Below are 25,382 nucleotides of genomic sequence, written 5' to 3' on the forward strand. Positions count from 1 at the left end.
TTTAGAGCCATCTGTAGGCTGTAGAGATATAATATGAATAAAGAAAATGATGAGTATTGATATACCTCAACATAGCACAGTGCTTTGTGAAATTTATATTATAAAATTTATGTTTAAAAAACAAATCAAATTAATTGAAAATTTCAGATCAAGCTTTAATGTTTCCTAAAAAATGTAAGAAACTATATATATGGACAACACTGCTACCAAATTGGTATCTTGTGCAGTATCACCTCAGTGAGTTGCTGTTTTGTTCAGAACTCTTTTCCCCCTCCCACTTTACCTACTCACTGCATGACACCATCCTTTAATAAAAGCCCTGCCTAAAGGTTGTTTGCTCCAAAGCCTTTCTCTCAACAACCTCTCTGTTCTGACCTCACACAGTAAACTTTTTCAGCTTCTATACAACAATAATTTAATGTTGTGTCATCTATGTTTGTATCTTCTCCATCTGCTGAAGTAAGCTTTGTAAAAGTAGAAACTAGGCCTTATTTATAAACAGGGCTCTGCATAAAACAGGCACTGACTGAATACCATGTAATAGGAAAAGACTTAGCTCAGTGTTTAAAGGACCTCATTTTAAATTCTGTTTCAATCATAGTGAGAAAATGGAGGGCTTGGATTAGACAGTATTTAAAGTTCCTCTTAGCTCTTAATCTATAATCCTGTGGTAATATTTGTTCATTTGTGACTGTCCATTTAGAAGTTTTGTTCTATTTTTTAAAGTCTTAGGGATCAGTTTTTAAATGGACTGTGAAAATGTGTTTGTATTACATTAAAAGTACATGAGTTCCCAATAACTATTCTTCTGAATACAATTTAGTAATGTTAATATTACTTCAAACATTAAAGTATGGTATTTCTGAAGGCAAATACAGTGGACCAATAAAAATAACTCTTGATACCTGGATTTTTACATTTTATTTTTAATTAATTAATCTAAGTTTAATCTTTCTTGTTTTTTGTTTCTGTAGAGATTAAGAACTGAACGGGATTCTCTTAAAGAAACTATTGAAGAACTTAGATGTGTACAGGCTCAAGAAGGACAGCTTACTACACAAGGTAGCCAACCCTAAATACCTTGAGTTGAAAACAATATTAAACTTTAAGTTCTGTAGTGCAAGTATAAGCAAAATGTTTTCTTTAAATTTTCTTTTAACTAAAATTTAATTGAAATAATTTTTTTATATAGGAAAACTTGTTTAAAGTAGTTCTTAGGTCTCCTTAGAAGTCAATAGATAAATTTCATGGACTTCAGTGAACCTTGGATAGAAGAAATTTTACATGTTTTCAATATTTGATTTCCTTTATAATCCTATATATTTTACATACTTCTTCTCAGTATGTAAAGAGAATATTTTTACATACTTCTCAAAAGCATCTATAACACAAAAAAAATCAAGAACTCTTGATTCTTATTATTTAAAGATTTTTCCTTTACTAGAGGGGGAAAGTTAGTCCATTCAAGGAATTGTTGAACTATTTTAAACAAAACAAAGATTTGAAAGCTTAAGGCTAGAGCTCCTGAGTTATGAGCATAGTTGCTGAATCTGGTTTTTTAAATGTAATCTAGTAGTATTCTTATAGGAAACGTTAAATAGATAGAGTAACATTTGTTAAGTGACTTCACAAAAATCTTTTCAACAATTTTCCACTACTTATTAGAGCATGAAACCCTGTAAAAGTAGAAGATTTAACTTTCATCTCATATCAACATTTTATATAAACATTATATGAATGGCTTTCTTAATAGGAAGATATTTTTAGCTCATGTTAATAAAATGGGATTTTATTTTTTGCAAAGTATTAAAAATTGTGAAAATTTAGTTTTATTTTCATCATTATATTATAGAAATAAATTAGGAAATTTGATCAATAATTCACTGTGTCATAGTCAAGTATCTGGTCTCTTTGTTAGTTGTACGCTTGAGATTGTGTATCCCTTCCATTTCCTCCTGCATACAGCTTACCTTCCTATAATGTTTTACTTCATTATGTTCTGCATTGTTAATTTTTCTTCCACTTGGCCTCCCAAAGGGAATTTATACTCATGGGACAAATGCAGACTAACTTTGAGAAAGAGGTTGAGAAAATGCTTGGAATGTTTGTTTTGGTGCGCCTTTCAAAAATTGTTCTCTGAAAAACTAATTCTATCTATATCAAATATCTGAAACAAGATCCCAATAGTTGATTTATTTAGAAAAATATAAAAAATACATAAGGAAATGTTCTTCCACAGTTTGATCTTCATGTTTCATATTCATAAGAGTTTTTACATCTTAAATGCTACTAACTTTTATGAACAAGAAAGACCACAACTTTCACTTCTCAAGTAACTCTTCTTCTTCCCACCAAAAAACTTATAATGATTATTATGATGAACCAAACATAAAAGACTTTGGCTTTTAGCTGTGCACATGGAGAAGGGCTTTTTATCCAGGAAGGAGGACGGAAAAACCTAAATAAAGGAAAAAAGTCATCTTTTTTTCTAACTACTCTGTTTCATCATATGTATCGTTTTTATTGTATAGGGTTAATGCCTCTGGGAAGTCAAGAGTCTTCAGACAGTCTGGCAGCAGAGATTGTTACACCTGAAATAAAGTAAGTATACTATAATGGTTTGTAGTTACCCTATGCAGAGTATTTTGACACATGCCATCTCCCATATGTGAAAGGAACCCTTCTTATTGACAACTTTCTTTTTCATTGAGCCTTAACTTGAGTACTAGCTGTTTCCCTGATAACCCTCAGGTAGAAGTTATTTCTTCTTCCTTGAATCTTCCTTGACTTCAATTCTTCAGTTGATTTCTCCTGAAAATTGATTTTTAAAAAAATTTTTTTATTATTTATTTATTTAACTAATGTGGGGATTAAAATTATCCCAACTATATTAAAAGAGACTGACACAGAGCTCTGAGTTATGGTTCAATGAAGTGGACCTCAGATCTTCCTAATGATCTATAATGCCTCTTCCTTTTAGGACCCTATTTTTATAAGGCTGAACATATCTAGTCAATACAAAGCACTTTCATTAAATAAGCAAAATAACATCAGCAGGGTCAAAAGTTAGGTGAAGCAAGAAATAATTCCACACAAGATGGACAGGGTTCTTAGGTTCAGGACAAGAAAATGGTGCAAGCTGTCACAGTCAATGATCTAAATGATCATAAGATGGTCCTACTCCTGTTAGACAAGTGATTGGTCCAAACATACATGGGATACTTTCCATGTAGTTGTGATCTCTGCCACATTGGGCTTGGTCATCATGACAAATTAAAACAAGGATGGGAAGATCCTTTAGTTAATTTCTTATCATTAATGAACTTACAATCTGCATCTCACAGCTCTGGGACCTTAGAGAGTAAGGGTACAAGTGAATTATTTCTTTTATTCATCACCTAAATTTCTCACGATATACTTTCTATCCCTCTTATCTCCTCAGGAACAAAGAAAAAAAGAAAACAGCTCAGGTTTAAGTTCTTACCCTTGTAGGTATTACCTGAGGCATGGTTAGCACTTAAAAATTTAGTGACTTTTTTAGAGACAAAAAGTAGGAATATTTTTCTTATTTTCAATAATTCTGAAATATGAACTTCTACATTGGTAGTTTTCTATCTCTTTAATGAAGTATGGGAGATATATGTTGAAATCTAATTATTGAGCATCTACTTTGTTTCTAGTTCCTCAGTACTACAAAAAGTGCTGCTGCAAATACTTCGGGTATATAGGATGGTTTCTATTTCTCTTAACCCTAAGAAAGGACTTCATAAAGATTTAGGAAAGATTTACTGCTTTACTGCCAGAAGAAATCCAGTGAATATGGGTCAACAATAAGAAACCAAATTGAAAGCAAAGAAATTCATTAGCTTGCTAAGGGAGACTGCTTTCTAATAGAAGCTTTAGTTTCCTAGGGGACCTATTTAGTTTTTTATCATTTTTCAGGGTCACTCAGAGTATAACAGCCAGGCAGCAGTATTTTGTGGTAATTTAGATTAGATATAGACTTTCATAGACAGGGAGAAAAGTAGAGAAAGGAGGAATAATTCAAAGGAGAAAAGAGAACTATTTAGAAACTGTCACAATTTATTATCATAATAAAAACACAACTTAATTGTGTTCAAGGGTAAAAGACACAGGGAGATGACCAAATATTTTTACGATAAGTCCATTTAGACAAAATTTCAAATGTCTCTTATCTAAGGACAACAAATAGTTGTTACAGTAATGAATCGGACCATTTGCTTCATCTTGTCTTTGCGTAGTTTGTTATATTTTATTCCTCTTTTAGTAAAAATTGAAGATTTTCTCTTTGAGGCCACTAAGCAATTAAAGGATTTCTGCATTATTAGTAAATCAAGATGTTTTGAAATGATTATGGTTCCTACTTCCTCTCTACACTATAATTTCTAGGTCCCATCTACATCTATATGCTATGGCCCATTGACTTTATCGTAGTTTTGGGTATATATCTCTTCTCCCCATCAGCCTCTAAGCTTCTGGAAGGGAAGAACTCTCTTATTTTATTTTTGTAGAGGCACTCTGTGGTTTATTAAATTGGAGTAAGTAGCTATGTCCTTTTAAAATTATAATTTTAAAAAATATCATGGAGAAACTTTTGAACATGTAAAAATACAAAAAGTATTATGAGGGAATAAAAGAAAAATATTTTTTCCTCTCATCAGTGAAAACATATTTTACATATTTAAGGTAATTATTCTATTTACTGGAAGTAATTATAGCTAATATTTATATAGCACACATTATGTGCCAGACACTTTGCTAAAATACTTTACTATTATTATCTCATTTGATCCTACAGCAACCAATGGCTGATGTTATTCCCATTTTACAGATGAGGAAACTGAAACAGATTTGTGTCACAGAGCCTATAAGATCTAGCACAGTACTTTTCCCAGTCTTTTATTCAGTAGGCACTTAGTATAAAATTTTTCAAAGAATTAATTATGTTAACATATCTAAGATCCAAGTGTCTAAATCTGAAATGAAAGAAGATCCATTCATTAGAAAAATTCAGAAAGTGGTAAACAAAAATGGTTTAAACACCTTGATCTCATAGCCAGTGTCTTCAGTAATAATCCTTTTTCCATTTAGTTGAAATCCAGTCTTTGCTTTGAATACATGGCTATATATTGAATATTTTTAATAATTGTATTAAACACTTAATGCATTTCAAATTTTTTTTTAACTTATCCAGGGAGAAACTTATTCGTCTTCAGCATGAAAATAAGATGTTAAAACTTAATCAAGAGGGTTCTGACAATGAACGGATTGCATTGCTGCAGAGTCTGCTTGATGATGCAAATCTACGTAAGAATGAACTAGAGACAGAAAACAGGTAGGAAGATATTAATAGTATTAATTACTTAAGTAATTCCTATTATATGAACATGATTAGTTTGAAATCCAGTATTTAAATTTTTAGAGATGAAGCAAGTATTGTTTCTTCTTCAGAGTGCCTTAAACTTTTCCATGACCTTTTGTAGACTTGTCTTATTTTCAGTTTTTTTTTAATTACACATAAAAACAATTTTTAATATTCTTTTTTAAAAAATTTAGTTCCAATTTTTCTCCCTCTTCCTCCCTCACCTCTTCCCTTCAATAAGAACGTAAACGATTTTAAGCAATGTAGGTTAAGTACAGTAGGCTAAAGAAAGTGCCTGTTCACATTTTTTATGAATTTATTCTATATGCTTCCTTGTTAGTCACATTGTAGCAATATCTGAACCATCCTATTTCTCTCATTTTTATTCTTACTGATTAAATATAAGCAATTAATAAATTATTGAATTCCAAAATCTTTTACCCCTGGGTCACTTTGACGGGTTTTTGCTAGGTTGTTAAACAATGTCCCTTTTTTCCCCCCCAGGCTAATTTGACTTTATTATTGACTTTATTCTATTCCTAATGATAGAAATACTAGAATCTTCAACTTACTCTTTTCTTTTTCAGATGGGGGATTGTGGGAGAGGGATAAATAGATTATTCATAATAAGACATTTTATATTTTCCAATATGCTTGAAAAACACCTTTCCTTTTTATGGTAGAGGATATTTTGCTTAAAATTTTTTAAATTAAATTTTATTTCTTTCACTTAAAAGAAGCCCATTTTCTCCCTCTTACTAGTTCTTCCCTATTCCCATCCCATTCTCCATTAAGAAAGAAAAAGATAAAGAAACCCATTGTAACATGTGCAGTCACCAAACAAATTCCTATATTCACTGTGTCCAAAAAATGATGTCCCCTGAGGACATCATTCTCTGTCGGGAGTGTATTTCATCATGGTTCCTGTGGAGTCATGGTTAATCATTGAGTTGATAAAAGTTCTTAAGCCCCTCAATGTTTTTACATTATTGTTATATAAATTAGTCTGTTTCTACTCAGTTTCTTCTGTATTGATTCTTACAAATCTTTCCCAATTTCTATGAAATATGAATCCTTTTACCTTTCCTTTGATTACTTTGGGATTTCGACCTAGTTATATGTCAGTCAAAGCTTAGTAACTTTTAGTAACTATTTCCAAATTGCCTTCCAGAATCACTCCACAAACAGTATTCATGTATCTGATTTTCCCATAGTCCTTCAACATTTATCATTTTCCTTTTGTCAGCTTTGTCATCATATAGGTGTGAGGTAGAACTTCAGAAGATATTTTCATTTCTCCAATTATTAGTCACTTGAATAATCTTACCATATTAATATTGATAGCTTGAACTTGTTCTCTTAAGAATTACCCATTTATAACTTTTGACCATTTATTAGTTGGGAAAAGGCTTATTCTTTGAGTAACTTTTCAGTATACCTTAGAAATGAGACCTCAGATAAATTTGCTATAAAGTTTTTTTCCCCCAGTTATCTGCTATCTTCCTAATTTTGGTTGCATTGATTTTATTTTTTGCTTCATGTAATCAAAATTATCCATCTTTATTTTTGGTGCTTTATTCTTTGGGTTACGCTTACTTTTATTCTTTCTTTTGGATTTGTTTTTAAGTTTACTTGTAAAGATGTTCCAACTCAGCTATCCATTAAACAATGCCTTTGTAAGTTTTAAACCTACATTTTTGCTTTATTGTACTTTAAAGAACACACTTGAATTGGAAGCAGTGAGGGAATGAGTTTGAATAGCCCTCTGACATACTTTATATACAATTTGGAGCAAGACATTTCATCTGTACCTTTCTGGGTCTCCATTTTTTCATACTAAATCACGTTAATTATTTTTGCACTTTACTTGATAAAAAGTTCTTATGAGAAAAACATTTTGTGTATTTTCAATTATTATAATTTGTGAGACTTTTTTATGATCTATAGTCTATCCCCATCAACAACATAAAAGGGTATTTTTGTGTGCCTTACTATCTCCTCTGTCCAACATTGGATCATTAAAAAAAGGCATAAGTTATCCTGAATCCCCAAAATAAGGTGTTTGTTTATTTCTAGACTGGTGAATCAAAGACTTCTAGAAGTACAGTCACAAGTTGAAGAATTACAGAAATCTTTACAGGAACAAGGCTCAAAAGCAGAAGACGTAAGTGTTCATAATAAATATTTAGAAGTTTTAGCAATTGCATATTAATAAGAAAATTTAGAACTAGTTGTTCTGTTTTGTTAATTTTTATATAATTTCCCATGGCTCTGGGAAAAAAAAATCACAAATATTTCCTATTTTTGAAACATTCCCTGCTGTATCATAGGGACTCTTTCTTAGATTGACTCTACCACATGTATTGTCACAGCGTATTGTGAAGAGGACAGCATTTTCTTAATATGAAAATGCAGTCCTTTTCTCCATCTCACCTTTTAAAATGTGCAAAAGAATGTGCTATGGGTTGATAGTATTCATCCGGATTCATAAGCAAAAATTAGTTTTTCCTCTTCTACTATGAGAGACTTTGTGATTATGATTAAGATTTATAACTTACGAATAAGACCTTAACATTTGTTAACTTCTTCAGTCTGGTATGGAATGGAGAATTTAGTTTTATTTAGTGTTCAGCAGAAAACTGAAGAATTATAATTGGATTGTCTTTTGACTTGCTTACAAAGACTGATCTTTTTGGACTGCATTTTGTAGCATAAATAGAACCATTTCTTAGAAGGATCCAATTTTGTATGTTTTGCTTCAGAACTTTAGGGAATCCAACCTCAACCCAAGTCTTTTGGGCTCAGGGTCTATTTTGATGCTAAGATGGGCATTTAAATCTGTTTTTCTAAAAAGCAAATAATTTATTTCATATAACTGTTGCCTTCTAAAGCCCTCTCATATTCCCTAACAGTATCTTCTGAGATTTCTCAAAATAGTGGATACGCTGAGAAGATATTATCATCTAAATTCTTGTAATTGTCATGTCTCTAAAGGTATAGCAATACCCACAAATTTTTCTCTTTTTTATAAGTGCATTCATTCAATAAAAGCTTATTGGGGCACTGCCTTATTTAAATTTCTAGACTAGATTTTTGTCTCACCTAAATAACCCAATTCTCATTACAGTATGCAAGCCCAGTGTGGAACCTAATTGATTATAAATATTAGAGGTAACTGAATGGGAACAGAACTTAGCCTTATACCCCCGAGGCTAATTGTCATTATGACTACTGTCCACTTATGGCAGGTATTTTATTCTTTACAGGTGTGCCCCTTTTCCATTTCCATTTAGCTATACTTGGATATAGAAAACTTTATTTAAAATAAAAGTTTTCTATAATTTTCCAGTCACAATTTATCTAGAGCTTTTAATGTGTGTACACTTGTTCTTTTGGGGTTATATTATAAAAGAATTGACTAGATTCTTTAATGAAAGTTATAAAAACATTTGTGGTATTGTTGATTCTCTAATATGAAGCGATATGATGTACCTTTCAAACAAGATACTGATAATTCAAATAAATTTTAAAATTTATTTCTAGATACTCTGGTCAGTTTTACCTCCTTTTTAAACTATAATTTCTCTTTTTTTAAAAAATAATAGCTTTTTGTTTTTCAAAATACATACAAAGATAATTTTCAACATTTACTCCTACAAAACCTTGTGTTCCAAAATTTTCTTCCTCCCTCTTCACTTCCCTCTCCTCTAGACAACAAGTAATCCAATATAGATTAAACATGTGCAATTATTCTAAACATATTTCTACATTTATCATTTAATGCAAGGAAAATCAAATCAAAAGGGGAAAAAAGGAGAAGGGAAAAAAAAAAAAGCAAACAACAACCAAAAAAAAAAAAAAAAAAAATGAAAATACTATACTGTGATCCACATTCAGTTTCTGTATTCCTCTCTCTGGATGTGGGTGACTCTTTTTCCATCACAGATCTATAGGAATTGTCTTGAATCATCTCATTAATGAAAAGAGCCAAGTACATCATAATTAAACTATATTTTCAAGCAACCAAAAAAGTAGTGTTAAGTGAAATACAAGACATATGATCTTTCCTTCTCAGCATTTGAATCTTATTCTTCTTTTTCCTCACTAACATATAGTTGTTCCTCAGGAATATATAACATACATTGCTGCCTCCCAAATCGAAGTGATCCTCTGAGAAAGAGCAGCCTCATTTCTGTTAAACAGACTGTCCTTTCATGTGACCAGAAGTCTTGAGAGTGGGCTGGTTTACATATTTTTTATTATTATTTTTATGTCATTTGTTTTTAGCATGGATGCAGAAAAGCATTGTTATATCCAGTCACATGGATAATTTGAGCTAGCCACAGTGTATAAAACTGCAGAGAACAAAACAGGATGAGGAGAACATAGAAGAAAGAAAAATGTACATTTCTGAAAAAAAAAATGCATATCTTTTCCTTCTGTTCATGAGTTACTAAATCGTTCCTTCTCTTGGCTGCTGTGTTTGCTTCATACTAATATGTCCTCTCTGTCTCTTGGCATGGGTTTCTGCTCAAGGCTATTGTAAGTATGGCTTTCTATTTATTCCTGTTTATTAGACACTATACCCTACTTAGTTTTTTTAGTTAGAAATACATGAATTGAGCATCACAGTAGATTACAGTGATGGATGAAATTAAAGAATCTTTATGCATAATAGTTTCTTAGATATAACTTAACCTTTCAGTTTTTAACCTTTGCATTTGGTACTATTATTATCAAGTATTAGTAAACATATGACCAAACCAAAGAGTGGGCATTTGATCCATATTGCCTTAGTTAATTGATTAATTAGTCTATCTTAATTATTCTGTCTCCATTTTAAGTTGATATGTCCAGTTACAATAGATTTCAGAAACAAGTTTTCTAGTCCATCAACATGTTTGAATTATTTGTCTCCATCTTCATTTAGGTATGTGTCCAAGAGAATACATATTTTATTAATAGGTCAGGCAATATTAGGAAGGTATATCTTCTGAAAAATACAAAGTTTAGAACTAATAAGTGTCGTCATTTATATCCCAGATTCTTAGTGGTTTGCAGAATTATGGGGGGTCTTGTAACTGAATGCGGAGTTCACAAAATTGTGATTTATTAGCAGTAAATATTTTATTTGTTTACCTATTTTATATACCAGAGGTCATGTAAAAATTTCTTGGGTGAAAAGGGATCACAAGTGGAGAAAGTTTAAGAAGCCCTAATTTATACAGCCAGTCTGCTTCTTTATAATGGGAACAGTTTTGTAGTTTCCTTTATTTTTGTTATAATGTGGTAATAAAGAATATTTTGCTCATAATTAGGAGTTATTTTGCCCAACTTTATGTCACTAAATTTGATGACCTAAAAGAAATAGAATAAAACTATTAATTAGCTCCCTAAGAAAAAATCTCTAGAGCCAGATGGATTTATATGTGAATTCTACCAAACATTTAAAGAACAATTAACTCCAATATTATACAAACTATTTGAAAAAACAGGGAAAGGAGAATTACTTCCAAATTTCTTTTATGACACAGACATGGTACTGAAGAATATTTTGCTGTACTAAAATTTTAACCTGTTTCCTACAGGTTTATATTTAGCAGGCAAAAATGTAGTTAGTATATAAAACCAAATCATTTCTGAAATTATTTTATTAAAGTTTGAATTAATCTAAACTTATAGTATGAAGTAACAGACTATTTTCTATTTTTAGTCAGTTCTTCTGAAAAAGAAGCTTGAAGAACATTTGTAAGTATGGAATTGTTCCTCCTTGTTAACTGAACTCTTTCTAAGTGTCTTGTGTACCCACATTAGCGAATTGCTAGGGGAAGCACAGAGGGAGTGATAAGGAAACTTAGATGAGAAAAATATAAAGCATACACCAGGAAAATGTGCTTTTAAAATCTAAAAATTTAGGGTTTGTTTTATTTGACAGGTTGTTCTTTTTTTGTTTGGAACAAGTTGTTTTCATGAGGTTGTAATTCAAATCCTTGTGCTCTCAAAAAAGTCTGCATAAGAGTTTTCTAGTTTTGCAATTTTAATTTTGTGATTCTAGCTGTGTTATATAGCAGTGCAAATTTTTTAGAAATCCATTCTGAAACTGAGTAAGAATGCAAGGAAGATTTACAGCAATCTCCTTCATCCCTACCAGGGATATTAAACCTGTACCATTCTTTTATACATATTTCCACATTTATCATGCTGCATGAGAAAAATCAGATCAAAAAGAGAAAAAAAATGAGGGAAAAAAACCAAGCAAATAACAAAAAAGATGAAAATACTATGTTGTGATCCACACTCAGTCCCCATAGTCCTCTCTCTGGATGTAAATGGCTATCTCCATCACAAGTCTATTAAAATTGCTCTGAATTATCTCATTGTTGAGAAGAGCCAAGTCCATCAGAATTGATCATTGTATAATCTTGCCATTGCTGTGTATAATGATCTCCTAGTACTGCTCACTTCACTTAGCATAAGTTCCTGTCTCTCCAGACCTTTCTGAAATCATCCTGCTGATCATTTCTTATTAAACAGTAATATTCCATTATATTTATATGCCATAACTTATTCAGCTATTCTCCAGCTGATGGGCATCTACTCAGTCTCCAATTCCTTGCCACTATAAAAAGGGCATTTTTGCATATATGGTCCTTTTTCCTTTTTTATGATTCAAATTGCTCTCTAGAATGGTTGGATCAGTTCACAGCTCCATCAACAATGTATTAATGTCCCAGTTTTCCCACATCCCTCCTAACATTTATCATTATCATTTCCTGTCATCTTAGCCATTCTGAGAGGTGGGTGGCAGTACCTCAGAATTGTCTTAATTTGCATTTCTCTAATCAATAGTGAGAATTATCTTTTTAAATGCATACTTTTATTCATTTAGTTTAAACAGTGGGATTACAGAAAAAATCAGCTATGGAGTACAATTATCACTTTTTTTTTCTTAAGTTCACAGATCCCAGTTCATAAACTTCTGCTCTAAAATATATTTTTAAATGTTAAATCTAAAAAGAATCTAGGAGATCTAGTCTAACCTCCTCCTAGCCCCTTTTACAGACATGGAAGCTATATATAGACTGAACTCCCAGTTTAGAGCACTTTGATTAACACCAAATTATCACTGTATGTGGTTTTATTTTTGATACCTAAAGAAGAACATTAGAAAATATTGCAACTATATATTGCATCTCAGTAGCACAAAATCTTGATGAATTTTTACATTTCTTTATAAAAATTAGGAAGTACTCATACAATAGCAAAAAGAGAGTAAGGAGAATTTTATTGTGTTTGAAAAGTATAAATATTTTTGAATTTATGAAAATCAGTAAAGTGATATAGCAGCCCCCCCAAAATAGTATTTTCTTAGCTGAATTGAGAAGTATAGTGTCTAGTTCTAGGTTGCTAACAGGCCAAATGTATTCTTCTCTAGTCAACCCTAGTCATTCCAGATATTATAAGGTTTGGGCTCTAGATTTTGGTTAGAATGTAAATAAGCTGAAGAAAGCCAAAATAGGGTTATCAGAATAGTAAAAAGTATCCTAAGTTCACATAGAATAAAAACTATTTGGAGCTATTTAGTATGCTTAGGTTGAAACAGATTAGTTTGAAGGGGAACATGATTGCTAAATTCAGTTATTTATTTGAAGACCTACCACATGGAAAGCTACATTGATGACTTAATTATGTTTATTCATTTTCATAATTACATTTATTTCTATCAGTATATTACATCAGTGTGTTCCTTATGGAGATTTTGAAATTTGATTTTTAAATGGTTCTAATTCCTTGGCAAGGGCAGGGGAATAGAAAAGATATAAAAATTTTCTTTTAGAGGCAGCTAAATTATACAGTGGATAAAGGACAGGACTTAAAATCAGGAAGATAGAATTTCAAACCTAGCTTCAGGCTTTTTCAGTTTCCTTATCTATAAAATAGAGATAAAATATCTCCCCCGAGAGTCATGAGTTTAATATGAGGCAATATTCATAAAATGTTTTCCAAACCTTAGAGTGCTGTTATTGTTTTTGGAATATTGCAAAATATCTAATATATATATGACTGAAAGAAGAGATTCTGACTTGTTTTTATTCATTTCCAGTTTTTTAGAAATCTTATTTGTTGGTAATGTTTTAAATCTTTTTGCTCAAAGCATGCCTTTTGCTGTGCAACTTCCATTTCAGGAAGATATTCACTTGAGATGGAAAAAGATAAAAACCAATAATATTTGACATATGGTTTTACAATAACAGAGAGAAGCTACATGAAGCTAATAATGAATTACAGAAGAAACGAGCCATTATTGAAGACCTGGAACCAAGATATAATAACAGCTGTGAGTTTTTCATAATGAACAGAACTTTCAAAATATATATAAATAATTTTTTAGAATCACAGAGCTCTCTGATAATTTTGCCTCCAAATTAAATTGACTGTAAAAAGAAAATGTATTATAAACAACATGGGTATGATAAAAGCCAGCTTACTACACCAATCAGCCAGAAATGAGACACTTTATTTTTATATATATAGATTTCTCTATTAGTATATTAATTGAAGAACTCATATTAATGTGTTCAATTTCTAAGATGTATTCGTATTAGGAATTTTTAAAAACTTTTAACAAGGAAAACATTTTACATATTCAACACTGCTGTAGTTTGGGGTGCATTGTAAACTTAGAATCTAGCATTATAATAATAAACCAGGCAATTCCCTAAATGATTCCAAAGTTTTGAAATTTTTCCATTACTATGTGAATTAGGGGTTGTAGAGCCAAAAGTGATTTTCTCATTGTTTGATTTTCTTTGTATAGCAATAAAAATTGAAGAATTACAGGAAGCTTTGAGAAAGAAAGAAGAAGAAATGAAGCAAATGGAAGAACGATATAAGAAGTACTTGGAGAAGGCCAAAAGTGTAGGTGTTTTCATGTGTCTTCCCTTTGTGCTTCATCTTCTGTCACTCAGAGGTTTTAGAAACTTCACTTAGGTCAGCCCTCTGGTAGCTGCAAACATCAAGAATTGTACAAATCATAATTAACCTATATTTGCTTGCTTGGGAGAAGGGGGAGACAGAAATTCAGAATATAAGATTTTGCAAAGGTGAATGTTGAAAGCTATATTTGCATGTATTTGGAAAAATAAAATACTATACCATAAATAAATTTATATAGTTATAACCCTTTCCATCCCTCTCCCCCAAAAAATGGTTCAAACCACTGATTTGTTGAGTGCAGCAGCCAGAGAAGCTGCTAAGCAGAGAACCAAAAAAAAAAAAAAAAAAAAAAATGAAGCTCTGAGATTACTGTGAGGCATTCTGAGAAGGCCTTTTAGAGAAGCAAGATTCCCCCTTTTTACTCACCATAAGGGAAGCGTGCCATTCAGCCACTGCCTACCCAGCCTCCAAGGGCTTTAAGAGAAGGAGGTGAATGATATGGAGATGAGAAGCAGACACTGAAAACTAGGAGAAGCAACCGTGGCAAACCTCAGTTAATTAGAGAAAACGTGAGTGTTCAGTCAGATATATAAATGAAGTTTCTGAGGACCTCTTGAGGCTCCTCCAAAAAAATGCATCAACCTTCACCCACTCAATAAAAGCCCCTACATCCCTCTGGCAGCAATGAATTTGGTCCAATTACCTGAGAAGTGTTCTCTGGTTCCAAACTCTCTGCCTTTTGCTCACTAGAATGCTAGTTCCTCAAAAGCCTATTGTTTCTTTTTTCTCTTTATCCCCCTAATATTGATCCAGAGTAGCAAGTTAATACATAGAACTATAAAGCCCTGTAGCCAGTATTAATTTTTGAAATGTGCTTCACCTGCTATCAAGAAACTTGATGAAAGGTCATTTAAAACAAATAAAAGGGAAGGAGTTGGTGTATTAATGATGCAGGAATTAGAAATATTTTTAATGCTATTGAAAGTGAAGAGACTCAGAAGAGAATCAGCAACATTGTAGTGGGAACAGAAAAGTATATGGTGGGAATGAACCACAAATTGGGTTTAGCAAGGTATCAGGCAGAAAAGAGATTGAAATGACTTAACATGGAATAACAAGAAGCTTGTGCAATAAAGGTGATAGAGGAGGAACATGATCAGGGAGTGGAGAGCTGAGGTAATGATTTCAAAGGTTAAAATATAATTCAGTAAAAGTGATTCTATGAGAAAGGTCAGGCGAGATTGTGCTCAGACTGGATTTCTAGCATAAGTATGTACAATCATTCACCAACACTTTATATCCTGATTAACTTGAGGACTTTTTTTAATGTTTTTTGGGGGTTTTTTTATTCTTGTTTTTGGTTTTGCTTGTACTTATAATCTTGTTAACTATTTGGATGTTTCATATATATATATATATATATAGATAAAGATATAGATATGTCACTTAAAGTTAAAATTTATCGATTAAAACAAATTAGAAATAGCATGTTTATGAATGATAATGTTATGGCCAGCTCAGTAGATGACCAAAGTAGAATAGAATAAAAGCTGAGAAGTTTTTCTCATAGCACTTTATATTGCTTTATTTATTTGTTATGTGCTACATTCAGATTATAGTGAATAATTGGTAATTTTATTAAAACTGCCCTTTCATAGTACACATAATAGTTTCTCATAAGACTTAGCTACTATGTTTTATAATTCCTCACATCAATATGTTCTACAACCCTGTATTACAAACTTTGGCATAATTTCTATTCTCATTTTTATAGGTTATTCGTACTTTAGATCCTAAGCAGAATCAAGGAGCAGCTCCAGAAATACAGGCTTTGAAAAACCAATTACAAGAGCGAGACCGGATGTTCCATTCATTAGAGGTAATTTCTATACTCTTCAGTTAGTATTTGTGTTTTGGGGCATTTTTTATTTAGGTATCTTAGAATCATCATGGGTTTTAAGACCTAGAAGGAAGTGTACAGACTAGCTAGTTCAAACCCCTTGTTTTATAAACAAGAAACAGGCTGTGTAGAGGGTGAAACAGTTTATTTATCTTGAAGATACACAATAGGATAGCTAGATTTAATCCCATGTTTTTCATTCCACTGCACACTGCAATGTTGTCCCATACAGTTGCATCCTATGAATTTTGCACTATTGTCAAACTCTTTAATACCCTTTTTTTTTTATTATTATCATTAGAAAGAATATGAGAAAACGAAGAGTCAAAGAGAGATGGAAGAAAAATTTATTGTTAGTGCCTGGTACAATATGGTAAGAAAAATAACATTTCAAAAATAGATTTCCAGGTTCCAATAATTTATAGAAGCTCTATTGAATTTACTCTAGAAGTACCACTACCAACTGAATCTGAAGGCAGTTGCTTTTTAGTAAGAATACTCTCTTCTAACCCACACTAACAAAAGCTTGATGCTGCCCTGGGAGCTAAGAAACAAATCTGTGAATAAATGATAGGCTCACATCCCATAAATTAATTTTAGAAAGGACAGCTTATATATGGCATTATAATAGAGACCAAGATGGGACTTGAAAGAAAGTAAATACCATTAGTCTGGTACCCTTTTTGTTAAGCCATTTTGTGGTTGTGTAAGATGAGAAGGAGAGGACTCTATAACATGGTATGATTTCTGCTTCACTGCTCCATTTTGTAACAATAGCCTTCATATTTAGGATTAGACTGATAGTTGCAGTGCTGTAAAATCAGCCTCTTCTCCAAAGTTCTTCCATTGTAATAGGCTGGGAAATTTTTCAGTATCAAACCATTGAGCAGATTCTTCTGGGAAAGGTACTTTAAATTGACCTCCCTTGATATAAATAGTTTAAATGCACTTTGGAACAAGGTGCTAACCTGTAATTCTGGATACTTGTATAACATTTTCTTTGTGAATGGCTAGAGAATTTGAAGGCTACTGGGCCTCTTTTTATTGAGTCTATCATTTCTTTATGGTTTCTTTTCTGCTTTCTTTTACATCTAACAATTATGTCTTCTCCAAGTCATTTGTTCTTTCCTTTTCCTATCCCTGATCTATCATACTAATACTCCTGTATTCTTTGAGAAGGGATAATGAATTCAGCTTATCAGAAAATAGCTTCCTATGAAAGTTTATTCTTCAAAAGAAAAAAGGAACGGTGCTTGCAAGAGGAAAGCAATTTTCTCCTTGGTGTCTTTGTAAACTTTTCCGATTCTTCTCCTTGTACTTGTCAATTATTTTTTCTTTTAGCTCTCTCCCCCTTTCCTTTATTCCTATTTTTAACTTTTTGTAGTCTGAATGTTGCCAGTGGACTAAATTTGTCAGAATATGCCTTTCTATAATATAGACGTATAATATTTACTGAACCAAGAGATTTAATCAAATATGGTTCTAAACATCTTTATTACCCATTACCTTCATTTTTTGCTGTTACCATCAACATCCATTTCTTTCTGGAAGGTTCAAATAGACAGTCCTTGTGGATTTATAATTGGGTTTTTGCCACACAGTCCCAAAAGAAATTTCATTCCATTTATTGTTGTTTGTTTCTGTCCTGCTTTTAACATTTTATCTCTAAGGAATGTTATTAGGAATCAACTCAGACTTTCAAGGACATCTTTCTTATTTGGCCTCTTTGTAATGCATTTTTTTATCTGAATTTAAAACCAGAATGTACTATTTATCATCATCTGTAGTTTAGTATTGAACTGTAACATCCCAAAAGAATGATTTCATACTATCTGTTGAGTGTGATTTGTTTGTTTTTTATGTATTATTATATTTTCAGGTCTGATTTGATTTTCTGGTGTGATATTCTGGAGCAATCATTTTTAACAAATCTCCAGAGTGGGTAAATCCATGAATAAAAGTAGATTGACTCGGTCTTTGTCTAAATAAGGTTTCTGTAAAAATCATCACTAAAGAATCTTAAAAACATAGAGACATTCTTATGACTGTTGCTTGAGTCGATTAGTTGCAGGTGATGATGGAGAATTGGGTGATAAAGGGGATAGAGAGACAATGAGTCTGGGTTTTCCTTTTCTTTTTGGAGAGTATGTCTGTATATGGGCCCAATCCAACTATGACTAGCACAAGAGTTTTAATGTATTATATTTCTGACCTAAACTAGCTCACCCTTCCCCATGTAGCCTAATAGGATCTCTAGCTCCTGAAGGCTCATTGTTTAGTGTCCGACTTGTACACATCTCATCAACTTAACCTATTGCAGCTCAAAGCTCCGGGGCTTAAAAGATCCACCAGCCTTGATTGATGATTATATTCCACTGTGTCTGGCCACCAAAATTATTCTGTGAACAGAAATATTTAGGAAAAAAGATATAGAAGTGTAATCCCTCCTATTTAATGGCCCTTGCACAAATTCAGATAAACTAACATCTCTTCTGGATTGAATCATTTGTTCAAAACAGATATTCTTTTTAGATAATAAGGTCTTTAGCTGTTTTCACATTATTGAAGTTGCCATTTGCCTTTCCTCCTACTTCCCATTTCTTTTTTCCTTATCTCCTCCTTAGTTGTATTCAGCCCTGACAGAATAAAGGAACATTAGCTAATATTATTCCCATTCACTTTCTTTTCTGATCTGCTCACAGACTCCTGCCGTTGGTATTTTTTCCTCTGAACTCAGAGGTTTCCTTTGAGAATGCTTCCCCTTGGTTTTGTTATGGGTTCAACAGTTTGGCTCTCCATGAATTGAATATGGTCTTGATGATATGAACCCTTCTTCCTTCCAAGTTAGTCTAGCAGTTTTTTCACTTCTTAAAGAAATACCTTTTAACTTCTCAGTTGGACCTTCTGGTATTGGGCTCTCAAGAACTTTGTTAATTTGTTTCAAAACACAAGCATGCCAGAAACGAGCAACAACAGCATAGTGGTATGTATGGCCCCATGTTTGTTGTCCCAACTTCTAAAATACAAGCAATTGTATTTTCTCATGATTTATAGACTTTTGGAACAAATCAACTGCTACTAATTGATTATATAATTTTTTTTCTTATAAAATCAATATAAGCTTAATTCTGAGGTGATTATAATTGAAAATGGATAAGATATATTCTAATATATGTTTCTGCCTTCATAATCTATTGCTTGTTCCCTGCAGACTATAAAATTAAGTACTTTTTTCCAAAAGGAAGGTTTGCACCTAATTGTTGAGCTAAGATATCTGTTTCTGCATTCCTGTTTCTGATAATAAGGCAAAGAAGCAAATTTTGCATGAGGAACTTTAATGCTACTATGCTTCAGTAACTTATATTTACATTTTTCAATTTTCTAGGGAATGACACTTCATAAAAAGGCAGCTGAAGACAGACTTGCTAGTACAGGTTCAGGACAGTCCTTCCTGGCCAGACAAAGGCAGGCAACAAGCGCAAGAAGGTCTTACCCTGGCCACGTCCAGCCAGCTACAGCAAGGTAGAGAAGCCTGGTCATTATGGCCATTGGAAAAGTAACCAACCTCCCTTTAAATCAGGCTTCTGTTGCACGTGACAACATTTCAGGAAATTCAGCCAGCTTCTTTTCTGTCTCTGTATGATGGTAATAGCTCAATTATTCTGCATTTTAGGCATTTTTTTCTATATCTGTAATGAGTTTCGTCTGTTATTTCCTTTGAGTCTTTTTTCTTCCTTTTAATGTGCCAAAATTTTTGAGATATCCAATAAAGAATGTTGTATAACATTTTCTTTATTTGTATAAAAATGTCACCACTTGCCCAATGATATAAGCTTTGTAATTACACTAAATTTCCTGTCAATAATTAATGTGAAATTGATATTTTTCATTGTTCCTATATGTTACCATGCTTTATAAGAATGTCTTTGTTTAAAGGGAAATAATCTTTTTAAGATATATTAATTAATCTGTTTTAAATTGTTTTCTGGAAGCTCCTCAAATAATAAGTATACTTCATAAAATGATTAAGAAATGTACTTTTTTTGCAAAGACTTGACTATATAAGCAGAGGTGCTAAAAATTTAAATCTTATCTGAAGCACCTGATTGAACTCTTCTTCAAAGAAAATGAATTTTTCCTTTGATTTGCAGAATTTCTTGTTCTCTTACATGAAACATTGATAAAAACAAAATAACTTTGGCTAATAGCCAGTTGTTGTTTTTTTAATACTTTCATTTATTTCCTGTTATATTGTTTATTGGCAGAAGTGAATACTTTATTAGAAGCAAAATCAAGAAGTATGTTTGGTTATTGCATCATGAAATTAAATGAAGGCTTTTATTTAACTCTTAATTGTAGATTATTGCAGTAACAGATTCAAGCTCTATTTGGCTGTTGTTAATGTTGATGGTTTCACCTATCCTCACCAACTAAAAGATTCCTTTAATATATTTACAAATAGTCTTCTAAGCATTTTCATTGTTGACTTTTCCCCACATTTGTTTTACTATTTTCCTGATCATTTATTTCTTAATCTTTTTTTTAGCACCTTTAGATAGGTGACTGGCTTCCAGTGTTTATATTCCATTTTGATTTCATCCTTGTAAAGTCTTGTATAATTTGTGCATATGTATAATTTTTTGCAGGCTAAGAATTTTTCTTAATACCATCTAAGTCTACTAGTCTGGGGGTTTGTTACAGAATATCCTTTTTTGGTTTGCCTCAAAGTGCTTACATTTATGACAAACAGATTGTAAGTCATAATTACCTATATAAGGAATGATTGTAAAATAAGTGTTGATTGGAAAGTACTTGGAATAAGTGTATGAGGTGCTATATAAATGCTAAATGTCATTCATTTAGAAATTGTATGCCTTCACTTTGTTGAATTAAGTTCCGTAATTTAATTGTATAATTTCCTTATCATCCCTCTGTTTTTTTTTTTGTTTTGTTTTGTTTTGTTTTTTTCTCAAAAGGTGGCCTAATTTAAAAGAGCACAATGTATGTAAAATTGGGGGTAATTTTTTAAATGAATCTCCTTATAATAACTTCTTTTTGAAAGAAGCTGTTCATTACTCATGAATTGATCATATTTGTTGCCTGAGTTTGGTTATGTTAAGTACCTCTGTGCCCAGATAACATAGAGATAGAAACATTACTTCAGTAAACATTTATTAAGTACTTATGTACAACAATTTATGTTTAGTTTGAGTTTGAATTTGACATAAAGCACTATATTTGAGCTTCTAAACACAACTCCATACATGAACTAATTAATGAAAATTTTATAATTTTATTATCAAAGACTGAAGTTTAATTCAGACTTTCAAAAAATTTTATTTCAGTACTTTACTCTTTGATATACAACACCCATGCAAATATTAAATAGTAGTTTAAAAAAAATCTTTTTAAACTCCCAAGGAAAGATAGAATAATGTATTGGAATATATTTTAAAATGATTCAAAAGAAGCCCTAATTTTTTTATTTGTATTGTAATATTTATCTTGCAAGTTTAAAAGCAAAGAAAGTTACATTCGATAATATGCAAATTATTAACATTATTATAACACCTTTTCTGTCAATTGTCTGCTGAGAATCTATATTTTCAGTTAGATCATACATTCATCAGCAAGAAAACAGAGGTGATGATAGGAGAGGAGATACACACAGAGGAATATTCTTGGAGATCCATAGATTCAAGCTATTGAAATTATAAAATGCATAATATTTTAATGGGAATAGAATTTGACAGGGCTTTTTGGTTTGTTTTGGGGGAGGTGTTTTTGTTTTTGTTTTTGTTTGTTGCAACTTATTCTTGTATCTTAACACAGAATTGGAAACAGAAACTACTTTTAAAGATAGGCCTTGGCAAGTCTAGTTAAGATACGTTAAAAGGAAGGAGGATCTTGTGAGTTAGTTAATAACTAGATTTTAATTGTAGTTTGCTATTTCTGTAACCACTGTCAGCCTAGGGACAGAAGTTGGCCTGGGAAGATGTCAAACTTAAAGCAGGAAGATTTATTTCTGGTGTTTCTTTGGCATCTTTTTGCATGCTATTATCTATGTGTTTATATTTGTAATGCTGGCCTTCTTTTGAATTCTTGTTTCCATTTAATATATAATGTCTTGATACATAGAAGAAATTGTAAAAATTCTATTTTTTCATAATGTTTATAAGAACCAGGATCTAAATATGCTATAAGTTTGAGGGCCAAGAGTTACATTTTTAACTTTTCATTCTCTCAGCTTTATTGTTCCTAATCACAAGGCTGTTGAGAGTCTTTATATATCTCCTCTTCTATAAAATAATGGCTCAGAATCATGAGGTTAGAAGTTCGTAATTATACATTTATAAGTGCTATTACTTTTTTCCTTCTTTCATAAATTTCTTATGGGTATTGTCCACTTGCAGTTATAATCTGTTTCTGGAGATTTAATTGTGAGTAAAAATACAGTATTATTCTATTTAGTTGGGGTGAGCTATTAGTATAAGCAAGTGGAATTTATAAGCACAGGTACCCATTTTTACACAAAGGATTATTTTTCTGAGCAGAGGAATAAGATGAAAAATAACAAAAGGTGAGAGTAGAATTTGAATGGCATTGAAGTATCACTATGTAAACTATCCTCTAGAGAATTTTATCCTAGCAATCCAGTTATCCAAGGTTCCAGCTTTAAAAAAAAAAAAAAAAAAAAAAAAAAAAAACTAGTAACATCTGGAACTCAGTACCATTTGTTATCTCCCAAGGGCCTAGAATATTGATTGATATCCTTTTTAAATTAATTTTGATTTCATTTGAGGGTAGAACATGTTCTATTGATGAATTATTTCATTGATTTTTTTTTTTTTTTTTAAGTAGCTTTTTGGCTAAAGCCCAGTAATTGTTAAGATTAGATGTCATCTTGAAAATCTATTGAATCTATAGAAAGTACTTATATATTTAAACTTTCTAAAATAACAGTTCATTAAATAGGGGAAAGAAAAACTGAATCTGGATTTAGATCCTCCCTCTGTAGTTGTGTGGTCTTGGATCTATATAATCCATACTTATCTTTCCACAATATCCTGGACCTTAGTTTTCTCAATTCATTTCTAAGTTCTTCCACTTCTAAATCTATGATCCTCTTGTTTAGATAAGTGTCATTCTTATCCATCTATTAATCTTGAGAATGTGAAACCTACTTTGGAACAGAAATCTTAATTTCACAAGTATACAAATCTTAGGCCTCAGAAACAGAAAAGGCCTTTTCCTCTCACATATTCAGTTGCTATGTTTGAAACTTATCTGAAACCATTCAAACTGAGTCAAAAAAATGAACAAACTAGTTTTACAGCTATATAGAGAATATATTTGCTATAAAACTGTGGAAAAGGTACCAAATTTTCCAGGCTTTAGAATATTTCTGCATTATAAGGTCATGTTTCTTTAAAGCAAGTAGGCTTGTTAAAAATTAAAACAGCTTCACATAAATTTAAGAGAGACTTTTAAACTAAAGGGAAAATAAGAAAGCAAAACTCTTGGCATATTTTTTGGTATACTTTCTGTGTTTTTCTTCATTAGCAAGCTGACTTAAAGCCATTTCAAGAGAATAAAGAGTTTCTGAGCAATCCATTAAATCAAAATAATATGATTTCCTGCTAAGTCATCAGCTTGCCAAAATGGCAGTTTATTTCATGTTGGTTCTTTTTTTTATTGTATAATAAAATTGGATTTTGTGTAATTCTTTATATTTATATTTGACTAAACTATTTTGCATCATATAGTTTGGAAGGGAAAATATTTTAAATGACTAATTTTTTCTTTCATTAAAGCATCATTCCTTTTGTTGGAAATTTTCATCCAATTTGAAGGGTGAACTATTCTGTTTAGGAGAAAAAAAAATCCTTAGTCTTTTCTGTTTTGTAACAAATTGTTCTTTGAATTCACCCACAGAAAAGATAAAGTTAAATATAATGGTAAGGCAAAATAAAAGTGACCTTTTTGAGAGTAAATTGTAATATGGCACAAGTAGTAATGGCTTCATGGTTTTTTGTTTGTTTGTTTTTTAATGATGCATATGCCCAGAGGAATTATGTAATCATTATTAATAACCTTTTCCCACTCCTAAAATTGTTTATTTATTCAAGTGTTCATGCGCTGTTACCTTTGTGGATATGAATATTTATAAAAATGTTGCATGATACTTTTGAAATAGGGAACTACTTGCTTTTCTTGTGTTACAATAAGATACATCAAAAATGTCACTCAATCACTTCTTTAGGAAGTGAAAGCCAAGCTGGCCTTGGCAATTGTATGAATTTTGGAAATGCTGAGATCCAGAAATCTTTATGTAACATCACACTAGTCAGGTGTAATTTGAGGATACTTTTCTAGATCTATAACTAGGAGAATAAGATATCGGGGACAAAATTCAGGAGAAAGGAACTTATTTGGATAAGAAATAGATAATGTCCAATAATAGGGGGAAATAAGATTTAACACATTATATACTTATATACATTCCCAAAAGTAATATTTCTGTAAAAAAAAAAAAAAAAAAGTTATGCTTCTGTTGCAGATGTGAATTAGTTCTTGTTGAGGGCGGTAGCCCTTTGGTATTCCTTGTTTGATCTCCAACTCCATTTGGGACTTGGACTTTGATGTGGTCAAACTAGTTTGGGCTATCTGAGCTGGCCAGGGTTTTACAGCCCCCCATTCTAATCTGCTCAAACAGACCAAATGTCACAGCAGGGGAAGAGACTTCTGTCTCTACTCAAAAGATAACAAGAGAATCCTTATCTTATTTACATCACTGTATAAAAGAGAGAACTCGGGGATCTGCTCTTGGCAAAAATGGCCTTGTACCATGCAGTTATTTTGCCCACCGGCTCTCCGGTGTTTCCATTCTAATCAATAAAGATTATGTTTCCATACAGCATTAAGTAGCAAATTCCTTTGCTGCTGAACCCGCCATTGGTTACTTTGGGGAAGGAAGGAGAGAGAGAAAAGGAACTGACCCATCTCGGTTTAGACCACAGTTTACTCCTCATCATTTACTCCTCCTCAGTTCTGATAATATTTTCATGCGCTGTTCCTTTCATTTGTTATTTAGAGAAACAAATATTTAACCTTTTTAATAAATCTTTGGACAGAAGCACTGTTTATAGAATTTTTAATTGT

General features: G+C 31.7%; 1 protein-coding gene across 2 annotated transcripts in view; it reads left to right on the plus strand.

The window, feature by feature from the left end:
* HOOK3 (hook microtubule tethering protein 3) overlaps positions 1-21,076 on the plus strand; it is a 97,931-nt gene extending 76,855 nt beyond the window's left edge. For both annotated transcript variants that reach the window (XM_074287386.1, XM_074287387.1), the window contains exons 13-22: positions 975-1,062; positions 2,532-2,601; positions 5,216-5,356; positions 7,460-7,547; positions 11,097-11,131; positions 13,639-13,721; positions 14,202-14,302; positions 16,095-16,199; positions 16,522-16,593; positions 19,606-21,076. In XM_074287386.1, coding sequence (XP_074143487.1) covers positions 975-1,062; positions 2,532-2,601; positions 5,216-5,356; positions 7,460-7,547; positions 11,097-11,131; positions 13,639-13,721; positions 14,202-14,302; positions 16,095-16,199; positions 16,522-16,593; positions 19,606-19,746 — 924 coding nt within the window. In that variant the 3' untranslated portion in view covers positions 19,747-21,076. The remainder of the gene's footprint in view (positions 1-974; positions 1,063-2,531; positions 2,602-5,215; positions 5,357-7,459; positions 7,548-11,096; positions 11,132-13,638; positions 13,722-14,201; positions 14,303-16,094; positions 16,200-16,521; positions 16,594-19,605) is intronic.
* Positions 21,077-25,382: the final 4,306 nt, after the last annotated feature.

Source organism: Sminthopsis crassicaudata, chromosome 2 (assembly GCF_048593235.1).
Source record: "Sminthopsis crassicaudata isolate SCR6 chromosome 2, ASM4859323v1, whole genome shotgun sequence".
Taxonomy (NCBI): Eukaryota; Metazoa; Chordata; class Mammalia; order Dasyuromorphia; family Dasyuridae; genus Sminthopsis; species Sminthopsis crassicaudata.